The 12,414-nt window shown below is 42.3% G+C and overlaps 1 protein-coding gene across 10 annotated transcripts in view; it reads left to right on the top strand.

The window, feature by feature from the left end:
• LOC121855095 (fasciclin-2-like) overlaps positions 1 to 12,392 on the top strand; it is a 120,825-nt gene extending 108,433 nt beyond the window's left edge. For 7 of the 10 annotated variants that reach the window (XM_042349932.1, XM_042349931.1, XM_042349925.1 and 4 more), the window contains 4 exons: positions 1,065 to 1,275; positions 2,302 to 2,424; positions 4,453 to 4,584; positions 9,544 to 12,392. In XM_042349932.1, the coding sequence (XP_042205866.1) occupies positions 1,065 to 1,275; positions 2,302 to 2,424; positions 4,453 to 4,584; positions 9,544 to 9,655 (578 nt within the window). In that variant the 3' untranslated portion in view covers positions 9,656 to 12,392. The remainder of the gene's footprint in view (positions 1 to 1,064; positions 1,276 to 2,301; positions 2,425 to 4,452; positions 4,585 to 9,543) is intronic. The other 3 variants (XM_042349934.1, XM_042349933.1, XM_042349935.1) reach the window with 3 other exon arrangements.
• The last annotated feature ends 22 nt before the right edge of the window (positions 12,393 to 12,414 follow it).

Raw genomic sequence — 12,414 nt, 5'->3', positions numbered from 1 at the left:
ACGTTTGCCGTCACGCCCCCTCACCCGCGTTAGTTGGGGTGTGGTTATTCTTGCTGGTCGCTAAGGTTATGTAGGGCTGGCCAGGGGCAATGGCTGCCTTACCCTCACCCACCACCGCCATCGCCGTCTACCGCACTCGGGAGCAGCCATTACCACCGTAAGTGAGGTCACCATAAACGGATTTCCCTACAGCAGCCTCTGTGATAATATTTATACATATATATTTAAACCCTTGAGCATTACAACTATCGTAGCTGGCTGTCAGTGTATACCATTCGTTTTTGTCTTTCTCTCTCTCTCTCTCTCTCTCTTTCTTGCTCTGTCTTCTAAATACCATGTGGGCAGGAAGGTTCTACATGTTTCAAATGTCTCTTATTTATTCAGTGTGTTCAAGTACAATAACCTACTGTGGTCTCTTTAAGGACACTCTTTTCTTTGTAAGATGTAACTTAAGGTGGCAAGAGTTATTCAATAGTTCGTGGTACAGTACAATAATATTTACTAAAACAAAAAAATAACATCAGATAATAAGCAACCATTCTCGCTCCATTACAAACAACAAGAAATACCAACTAAAATTTCCATTGTAAAACTATCAATAATTTGAATATTTTCGTATGGTTTCCAGAATTGTCAATAACGTACATTTTTGTTTAGACCCAAAATTCAATAATATATAACTCGTTAAGATTACACAAAGTCAATTATTGAAATTATATTCATATGGACTAAAAGTAAATGTAATTTTTACACTGATTGGTTCAAAACTTTTTATATAAGAAATTAAATTATTGGCACTATGAAATTAGCAGATGTACAATTTGCCAACCAATACAGTCGGACCATTAAATTCAAGTTACGTACAATAAAATAGCCGACCAAGTTTCTGTTGCGTAACACGAGCGAGATTGGGAGACGAGCTCACCACCGTCGATCAAAGAGCCAAAGTCGGCAATACTCGGGTGCCGACCAAGAAAGATCGGTTCACGGAGTATTTGGGCTGACGGGACTTTGGCGGTAGTGGTGAGCGGTAGCGGTCGTAGCTGACACTGTCGTACCTTCAGGCGCCTCTCCCGACGAAGAAAAGGCGAATGGAGGGATTGGAATCGGCATCATCATCCTCATTGTGGTCATCGCTCTGTTAATCATTGCTCTGGTGATTGATGTGACCTGCTTCTGTGTAAACAATGCCGGTTGTATTGCCTTCATCTGTGGTAAGCGTGACTCCAAGGATAAGGACAAAGAAGCAATGTTGGAAGATGGAAAGAATACCAGGTAAGTTACCCCAATTACATTTTCTCTGAGCTTCCCATTTTCTACGATAGCTAAACGTAGACTATTGTGTTAGTGAGCTTAGATGCTTGTGTAAATATTTATTGTATACACCAGTGATATTTTGTTGTCAATAGCTTTCTATCCTGTAAAGATACAGTACTTCACTTGTGCTTTATAAAGTAGTGTAATACCTGTACAAGCAATCATGGTAGTGTGTCATCCTCTGTACAGGGTGTTGTTGGAAGGGTCCCTTAATGTTTGAGTTTATAAGAGTCTCTTGAAGGAGATAAAAGTCTTGAGTATAGATAATATTCAGGGCGGATCCAGTGAGGTGTCCTGGGGGTCTGGACACCCCCCCCCATTTCCTCAGAAAATTCCAAGACATTCAGTAATACTGTATTGTACTTGGACATTTTTATATAGCAAAAAGTAAATACTACTGATTTCAGAATATCTCCTAATATCAAGTGCACATAGCATTAGGCATGAAAATGCCCATGATATTGGTAAAATAAAAATAAAATAAAACATTCTTGGGGTGGGGGGGGGGTTGGGGGCTTACACTGCCCCCAAACCCCCACCCACAACTTCTTGGACCCCTATTTTACGATATTCCTGGATCCCCTGTATTCCACTGTTGTCTACCATGTTCAAATAAAATTATAGGGCATTTTAATATACTGTATATATATATATATATATATATATATATATATATATATATATATATATATATATATATATATATATATATATATATATATATATATATATATATATATATATATATATATATTAAAATAGTCCTATAAACTTACATTTATACTGTATGTATTTAAACAATGCAGATACACAATGGACCTAATAAAGGTACTGGTATATAAATAATGTACATACTCATACAAACAATGTACCTCCAGTGTTTTGGTAAGATCACTTCCTTCAGGGACTTTTCATAAACACAAACAAAAATGGCCCCTTACAACTGTTTCCCCTTGTACACTCTCCCTCTTCCACTCTTCTTAGTGCTGATACACTCAACGAAGAGTCCCGAGATGAAACCAAAACTATGGATGAAAAACCCATCCCCGAGAAGGAGGTCCAGAAATCCCCCGAGAAAAAAGTCGAAACTAAAATCGAGAAAGAGACGTAAGATCGAAGCTTCATTATTGGCTGCTCTATCACTGTGCATATTTTATCTTGCATTTAAGGGCACTTCAGTTAAAAATTAAACATATTATTTTTCTTCAATTAATTGGTCATTTTTTTGCATGGGTGATGAATGTCATTGTTTGTTAACATTTACAGTGAGTTTGAGTTTCATTTAAAGATTGTTTTAATGCTGTTTTTCGTCAGTTTTATGACGATTAAATGGTCAGAAATGCCCGAACGTGTGAATTATTTGTATTTGAGAAATGCGTCGCCTCCCTCCCTCTCCCCCCACCCGCCATTCAGTTTAATGCTTGTACTGTATTTTGTTTTGAATTTAATGAGAATGTTGGATGGCTTTCAGTGCAGTTACACATTTATTAAGGATCTAGATGAATATTTCTCGTAAGTGAAGACGTAAGATTGCACTCGACTAAATAACTTGAGCAAAGATACAAATATATCTTCCACATATAACAGAATATTAAGAATCTTTACTAATTTGATCAAATATAAGTTCATGAAGGATTAGATGAGGTACAAAATTAATATAGCGAACCATTTCCAACATCGTGCAAGTTAATGCGTATCTTCAAACTGGGATTAAATAAATAGTCTCTGTGTAATTATAACGATGTTTCAAGATGTAATATTTATGTTTTAGCTCAAGTTAGCGAGTCAGATACATTAATAATATCATTAAACTACGGGAAATATTTACCGCACTCTTGCGAATATCTGAGAATCTGCTGCGTCGCGGCCCAACGAACGATAAAACGCTCGTAGCGATACCCGTGAAGTAACGTCAACGTCGACTTAGGATTTCAAAACCACATCGAAGGAAAGAAATTCATACGATATCACGACAAAGCGTCTTCCCTTTATACGAGGTCGAGAAATAACAGCAAGTTTTGGTTAAGACGATGCTCGTGTTCATTGCTCTCTTCCCGCTAGCTTAAATCATTTCTCGAGTCACGCCGTGACGCGAATTAATCCGTCGAAGAAGTTCCACCCCTTCTCGGTGTCCTTAAGAATTATTTTAGTAGTGAGAAGTCAATGGATTGCTCAGTTAGTCATTCTGCCACATTGGTGAATTCATAAACATTGTTATTTTTAATGTTTGCGATGAATTTTTGTAAGGGAAAGCGTCCAGTTCACGAGAAAAGTTATGCGGTATTTTCTCGTTGCAGATAGAGTTTAGTTGAGAATTTAGAGAAACGTTTCACTTAATCAACAGTCAGTCAAGTACAATTATTGAGATCGCCAGAAATGGGTGGACCTCAGTCGATAAGGGCAGTTAAGTTTTCTGACTGTTGCTCGGTTAATATTTTGTTCTGCATCATTCTTAAATATAAATTCACCCGAGACCCGTCAACGAACAAGCGGGAGGACTCGTACCTGCCCGAAGGATTTTAAATAACCTCCGGCAATTCATTAATGCCCCAAACTAACGCTACGTGGGTGGGCCTCGCTTATTATTATAACTGTCATCATATTAAAATATCCTACTTGAATCTTCAGTCTCTGGTGAATTTGGTTAACATTCATTGTTTGAGAAAATTACTATTAATATGTACAATATAAAATTTCCACAAATACTTAGTATCAAAAATTTTGCAGGATTTACCATTTTTGAAAATTTTTGTATAGGTAAATGATTAGGCTATGGTTTATTGTCCCTCATAATAGCGAAAAGAAATTTATTAACATTAGAGACGGGAATGACGGAAGTCGACAACATTACCGAAGCAGATCTTTTTATTTCTGTATTTATCGTACAGTACCGATAATCTTAAAGGTACCGTACGGTAAATGCAGCTCAGTAATTATACGCCAATTATCCACGCCGAAGTAGTTTGATGCTCGTTAAACGATGTGGGTATTTATTATTGTGCACTTTAAACCAAACTATAATTGTTTTTTGATATTGTACTGCATATTGGTACTGCATGTGAACGTTCTAACCTATAAATTCTGTCTCTCTCTCTCGTTCTCTTCTCACCTCACTACTTCCCCCCCCCGACTTAGCGATGACAAGCACGAGGGGAACGGTCAAATGAAACCTCAGAAGGACGAAGACACCAAAGAGGAACAACCGGAGTCCGAGGAGAAGACCAAGGATTCCACCGAACCCACGGAAACCACTCCCATGATTCAAGGGTAATTCAGTCTTCCTCCTCCCAGCATCCCTTAGTCTCCTGTCCCTCGTCTATGTGTCGTCCATTTGTCTCCATCTCTCGGTCTCCGTTTCCTTCGTCTATTTCTCCCGCGTTGCACGTTCTTCTTAAAGCTTAAATCACACACCTTATTGTATGGTACTGTATTATGCACGAATGGTGTTTCTTGTTCTTTAAAGTTAAAATAAAATCACGCCAGAATATTAAAGCCACGACGTTTGATCTCGCGTTTTGAACTCTTGATCTCGAGGAATTTTTGTTTAAAATGCTTGGAATCCTAAACCCATTGATATTAATATGGCTGGTTCTTCTGATAGTGCATGTTTAAAACTTCACAAATTTTGCATTAACAGTTCATAAAAGTAAAGAGACTTATTAATATCCCACTTATAATATGCATGCCAATTGTATTAATAACTGTTTTTATGTGTTTATTATCAACTAAGCCATTCTAATCTATAGGATATTTGTTTTTTACTCTTTTTGATCAAATTCTCTTGTAAATGTTATCAGGGATTATGGAACAGAGTTTTAATTAATGTACAATACCAACAACTTTTAAGGTTTCCCTTATTGAAACGGCATTATGAAGAATTTGATTGTTGTCAGACATATGCATGTTAAATCGTAATAATTTTACAATGAAGAGCATTCTGACCTTACCTTACCTCAGCTTACTTAGAATGTTTAAATGCCTAAGAAATCTCTCGCCATTGCCATAAGATACATATTGTCTGTCAGTTTATATGTAAGTTACTGATTTATGTGCAATATAAGTTAAAGATCACATGAAGATTAACCCCCCCAGCTTATTTCACCTCAAGATTAACCACCATATTAGTAAGTTAACCCAGCTTGACCGTTTAATTGAGGTAGTTTTAGGGCAGTGAATAGGTGAAATAAACAGAAGGGTAATTTTCTTGTGATTCCAAGTTTATGTATTGTATGTCAGGGAGATATTGTAATATAATGTGTGTGTGAGCCATCTATGTGTGTGTGTGTGTGTGTGTGTGTGTGTGTGTGTGTCATGTAAAAAATAAATTCTTTGTATGTGTTTTTATATACTTAGTAAAATATGATTGTTGATATTTAAAGAGCAAAAACTATGTGATTCTTCCAATTTGATATTTTAAACTAAAGAATTATATGTATTCTGTACATGTCAGATATACATACTGTAATTTCTATTTGATCTTGTTAGAAATTTATGATAGATTGTATTCATGGTTCATTTAATACTTAATATTTTCTATGTAATGTCTGTTTAGCAATGTACTGTATTTGTGGGTGTATTATAAATTATTTTATTTGTGGGTGTGTGATAAATTATTGTATTTGTGGGTGTGTGATAAATTATTGTATTTGTGGGTGTATGATAAATTATTGTATTTGTGGGTGTGTGATAAATTATTGTATTTGTGGGTGTATGATAAATTATTGTATTTTTGTATATTTGTGGGAGTATTATTGTATCACTCTATGACCCTGTGAAACAATATTTTTGCATTTGGTTATATTCAGTTTATTCAATGGTCATTATAGAAGTATTTTATTTAACTATTCAGTGATGATATTTTAAAAGTGAAGTCATGTATATATTGTATTGGTAAAAATTAATGTGAGTCATTACAGTTTTAGGTTCATTATGGAAGGTTTCAAAACACACACACAAACACATTCTTACTCACATATACTTTACTGTCATACATACATACATCTCATTCAAATTGGTTTGGTTAGGTTAGGTTAGGTTGGGTCCCAGTTGAGATAGTATTTATACAAAGAATATTAGAGAGAGAGAGAGAAAGAGAAAGCATTATTTTTGTCACATCTGGGCTTCGAATACACACACATTTTATAGCCGTCACATCCTGTCTTTAAAATAAGCAGTACTGGACAGATTAAACAACAGAAGCAGTACTGGACAGATTAGACAACAGAAGCAGTACTGGACAACATAAGCAGTACTGGACAGATTAGACAACATAAGCAGTACTAGACAGATTAGACAACAGAAGCAGTACTGGACAGATTAGACAACAGAAGCAGTACTGGACAGATTAGACAACAGAAGCAGTTTGGACAGATTAAACAATATATCCTGTAATTTTCCCTATGTAGGCTTTAACACTGAACAATTCATGGCAGTAGAAAGGCATAAATAAAACTAATGTCTTACCTGAAGATTACCCTCCCTCCCCCCCTCCCCAAACATATCTCACCCTGATATTAATTTCCCTAATGCTAACCTGACCTCTCCATCCCCCTCTCCTTAGGTAACATAAGGGTATATAACTATTAGGTGAAATTAAGTGTGGGGCTAATGTTCTCATGATCCAAACTGATGTGTTTGGTTAATTCCTTTGGCTATGTTGGTCTGTGTTATTTGGTAGTTACTTAACCAAGCGACCAGGGGTTAGTTTTGGGTTGGGTTAGGTTAGATTACAGTAGACCAGGTTGGGTTAGGTTATGTTAGGTTCACGTTAGCAGCCATCATAAACTACAGTATTTAACACGTTAGAATTCGTCATTCGAATTTCAAAGAGACACAAACCATATTTTTTTTCTCTCCATAGTAACAGTTTTATATTTTGTTGTATTTTGCTTACCAAATTTCAGGATGTTTCTACACAACCAAAATCAAGTTCATAACAGTCGGCAAAATGTACAGAAGCAACTGAACGAGGGACGTGAGAACGGGGAGAGGGATAGAGTACAGTTACTGAATGAGAGAAATTCAGAAAATCAGTTTTCACATCAGCTGACTGAGCCTAAACACTTAGAGATGATCCCTATCCAAGAGAATAATAAGAGAAGTAGAAATATACACTCGTCTCAGCCACAGATTGTACAGGTGTTTACCAAGAAGAAAACACCCGGAGATATTGCCCACGGAATAAACGGCCACCCGAGAAGTACGACGACGGCCGTCGAGAATCCCGTCTTAACGTACGGTCTCACGAAAAACAGCAAGAGTACGCCCGTTCTAGATACGTCCCTCTCGGAAGATTCCATCTACTCCCAGCCGTTACTCGAAAAAGTCGGTCGACGCGCAAATCGCCTCGACGAGAAACGCCAGCCTCCGCCGCCGCCGCCGCCACCCAGAAGAAACTCCAATACGGGGGTCTCAAATATGCAGAGATCGAGGAGTCAAGAGATCCTTTCCGAAAGTCGTCAAATGAATCGGAGAGAGGAGAGTCCCCGTCATGCGTCGGCCAGCGGAGAACCGCTGTATCAGGAAGCAGAAAGTCCGTACTATACGACACTAAGTCGAGAGGCGCCGGACCAAGGCCCCAGTAAGCCTTATTATTTATCAAAAAGTAGGGAAGCACTTCATCAAGAACCAGGAAATCCTTATTATATCTCAGCAAGTAGAGAGGCACTAAACCGAGGGTCGAGGAATCCTTACGGCTTGTCGGCTAGTAGAGAGGCCCTGAACCAGGCACCAAGAAGTCCTTATGGCTTGTCAGCAAGTAGGGAGGCCCTGAACCAGGCACCAAGAAGTTCATATGCCTTGTCAGCAAGTAGAGAGGCCCTGAACCAGGCACCAAGAAGTTCATATGCCTTGTCAGCAAGTAGGGAGGCCCTGAACCAGGCACCAAGAAGTTCATATGCCTTGTCAGCAAGTAGGGAGGCCCTGAACCAGGCACCAAGAAGTTCATATGCCTTGTCAGCAAGTAGGGGAGGCCCTGAACCAGGCCTGTTCATATGCCTTATCAGCAAGTAGGAGGCCTGAACCACCAAGTAAGTCTATATGCCTTGTCAGCAAGTAGGGAGGCCCTGAACCAGGCACCAAGAAGTTCATATGCCTTGTCAGCAAGTAGGGAGGCCCTGAACCAGGCACCAAGAAGTCCTTATGCCTTGTCAGCAAGTAGGGAGGCCCTGAACCAGGCACCAAGAAGTCCTTATTTGTTATCAGGAAGCAGGGAGGAACCGAATAAGGAGCCAAAGAGTCATTACGGTACGTCGGGAAACGAGGAAGCTCGGAATCGGAGACCGAGAGACATTCAAAACGCGAGTGAGCCGGCCAGGACGCCCAGCGAAAGTTCGTCGAGCACTCTGTATCAGCCGCTGAATACTTCCGGAAACCGAGACGACGCTCTGGTTGCATACGTAATTGCACCGTACGACGATCCACCCGGCACGAGAGCCATCGCCAAATGCCCTAATACTCCCGGCTTAGCAGAACAAAAGGAGGTGCCAACCGCGTCGCCTCGGGAATCGACCCTCTCGTCTTCGGCGCCCGCACACGGCAGAACGCCGCCGACCGCGCCATCGGCGCGACCGCCCAAAATACCCCCGGCACCCCCGCGGAAGCCGTCCGGTCCGCGGCCGTCGACGCCCGCAGAGGGGCCCTCGGCACGGAGAGCGAACGCGAGAAGACGTTCGCCGACGACAATTCACCCGAGAGAAAATCCAGGATTCCCGAATCGCAGTCGGAGCACGGACCAGCTCGACGGACCCCTCGACTCTTCTCCCTCGCCGGGACGGACGTCGTCCTTCGCCCCGTCGTCGATGAGCTCTGCAAAATCCCTGGGAAGTCTAACGGAAGCGTCCGCGTCTCTGCGGTCGTACGGTCAACCCACCCTCATCTAAACCCGTGCATGCTTCCCGGTAGGATTAGAATGGCTTACACATTCTGGATGATGTTGTGAAGTATAGTACGCCTTACAATTATGTATTACACCCATTGTTTTTTTTTCCACCTAAACTATTTTGAATATTTGGTTTATGAATCATTCTGTTGACATCAAATTGATCTGTAGTTGTGAGTTGTATATAACAGAGTATCCTCAAATAGAAATTTTTGGATAGGGTGTCAAGGACTTGTAATTTTCAGCCACTGCGCTGACGTGCCACTAATTTTACGGGGAACGAGAGGTGCGGGGCATCGCCGTAATTATTTTACGCAGGTCACTGATTCGCGTTACTATTTTTACAGGGAGAAGGACGACAAGGAGGCCATCTTGAAAGAGGAACAGAAGGAAAAAGAAGAGGAGAAGCTGAAGAAAAGTGAATCCAAGAGCAGTGTTACAAAGGACTCCCCAGTGTAAAGCCTGATACAGCACTAGTCTCATTAACAGTTTAAATACACCGGCGGGGAGACTTATTTTAGTTTCCTTCGCGTGTAACGAGAGAAAATAAATTACCGTAGAGAATTTTCGAAAACGGACCGTCGCGATGCGATTCGAACTAGAGAGATCGTCCGGGACATCGGCATCGCGACGACGTACGACCGAGGCGGCCAAAGAAATCGCAAGAGCGCATCGAGCCGTTCGCCCGGCAGAAAAGTTCGGCCGGTCTCCGCCGTCGTTCTGCGGCCGTCGCGCGGAACGGAAGCGCCTCGGGGAAGAGTCCTCGCGGGAGTTCCGACGCATTCCGTCACCGCGACGTCGACTGCACCTACGACGGAGAAGCCGAACTCCGGGCGGGCGTCGAGATCGCGACGGACCGCACCATTCCGGTACGTACGAGTCGCGCGAGAGAAATTTGCACGTTCCGGCGGCGAACGACGGTCCGCGATTCTCGCCGTGCGGCACCGGAGCGAAGTGCGTTTTTTATTTCCTTCCCTTATAAAATACCTGTACAGTATATATACTACTGTATATACATATATACATAACATATATATATGTATAATGAATATATATAGTATTGTATATATAAGTGATATACACTAGTAATTCTTATTCCTTTTAAATGCAAGTTATTTTGTACAAAAACTCTGTAATGTTCGTGTGAATGTGCAAGAGAGATTTCGCCATCTCTGCCGTGCTGATCGTAGCCTTATCGCGTAAAGGATAATTACTCGAACGTTCACAAACTAATTACTATAATTGTATTTAACGTACGGGACGAGTAATTAGTGCAAATACGACGTAAACTCGGCATTGCCTTTAATGTACGTTTAAGCCGCTCTATGTTTTGGTCCTCTCTCGTATCTCCGAAATTTTAGGGGACGGGAACCCCCGGCAGTCGTCGCACATTTTTACGGAAGGGAGTCTTTTCGTCGGCTAGGCCCGGTCGTGATGCATAGCCAAGTGAGATACAGAAATGTATAGTTTTCATTCCATAGTTATTGTAAGACAAGGCTGTAAGCTCACTGTAATAGAAATGTAATGTTTGTATAGTTGTGAGAGTCAACAAGTGAAACTTGGCTGGATATAAACACTGTTGGTAATACAGTAACACTTTATTATTGTGTGTAATATTATTCCTTTATTTTTGACATAATGTACAGTAGGTGCAATCAAGAAACTACACAATGGTTATATACAATAATAAATATTTTGGCACGTTCAACAAACCGGAACGTAAATTTACAGGTCGTCGCAATCGCACGCGGACGGATATTTTCCGTCGAACGTCTGCGATCGTACAAACTCCGTCTCTGCTCCGATCGATCAGTTTTTGCGAGCGTCGGCGCGGGCGTCGCGTCGTTTCCCGAGTACCCGTATCGGTACGGTGCGGCGGTTAGAAATTGGGTGCGGATTCTTCGCCAAGAAATAAGTTCAAACGACGGAAGGAAAGATCGCTCGCGAGGACGACGCGACACCGACGCGTACGGCGGGTCCGCGTTCTCGTCGCGACGAGCAGACGGGACGCTCGTGACGATTCGCGACGGCCGTCGCCGTCTGTGCGTCACGTCGACCGTAACGGAGATGTCGCGGCAGAAGAGCGCCAAAAATTATGAAACGACACTCGGGTTCGGCGGAATAATCGATACGGCAGATCGGCGAAAGACTCGCATCGTACCGGTATGGCAAAGGATGCGACGCTGGAGCCGACGGATAAAATACACGGCGCAGTCCGAGTACTGTGACAGGCTCGTGTTTTGTAAAGAAAACCTTTTAGTTTTGTGAACCGTAGTTAATCGGGAAAGTTCCTCGAGAGAGGGAGTCGCCGCAGACCAGTGGAAACGGCAGGTTCCCCGACCCGTCTCTCCTCGCCGAAGCGGGCATCCGACGCTCCGGCCCAATACGGCGAAACCTCCACACGACGGACCTCTCTCCACTCGATCCGCCGGATGGGGGCGTCGCACCTCGCGGACCCTCGACGCGACGGACCGATCTCTCCGCACGGTCTGTCGAGTGGAGGTCTCGCCGCGTCACGAGTACTTACCCACGCTCGAGTGCCATTTAAGAATTTGACTGCCGTACGGCTCGCCATCATTGCACGGGACGGCGCACGGTCGACGCCCGGACGGACGCGCGCGGTCCGTCGGACCGACGGAACGCGCCTCCCTCCTGTCGGTCGCGGGCTCGGCTTTCTCCCCGCGAGGTCGTATACAGTATACATTAATCCGAACGTCCGAACAAAAAATTGCTAACCGAAAGTTTTGGCCGTGCCAGAGACGCCCGATCGAGTCGACGAGAGCGCCGCACTCGAACGCACGTCGGCGCGAGTGGAACGATCCGTTTATATTTGTAACAATAAGAGAAATCGGGGATCGTCGGCGAGCCGGTCGAGGCACGACGGTGCCGTAGAAATCGACGATTCGGCACAATTTTACGTCTATGCGATTTTCCAAAATACCCAAATGGTTACTTTCGTAATGTTAAATTTAATGACATCTCTCTAACTCACTTTTAGAGTCATAGCTCTGTCTTTAATGTAAAGAAAAAATATGTCTGTACTCATCCAGTACTCTCGGTGTGGTAGCATTTAAGATAGTCCGGGGGCGCGTCCGCCCAGCCCGCGAATTAACGTAAGGCCGGCTTTTTTATTGCGATTGTGTATGACTAAGCTTGTCTCTACTCCAGTGTGGTAAAAATAAAATGTCTGCTATTGTATTTTGTTTTATAACCCTTTT

The sequence above is a fragment of the Homarus americanus genome, unplaced genomic scaffold (assembly GCF_018991925.1).
Source record: "Homarus americanus isolate GMGI-L3 unplaced genomic scaffold, GMGI_Hamer_2.0 scaffold6565, whole genome shotgun sequence".
In the NCBI taxonomy this organism is placed as follows: domain Eukaryota; kingdom Metazoa; phylum Arthropoda; class Malacostraca; order Decapoda; family Nephropidae; genus Homarus; species Homarus americanus.
This window is presented reverse-complemented; position numbering and strand designations above follow the sequence as displayed.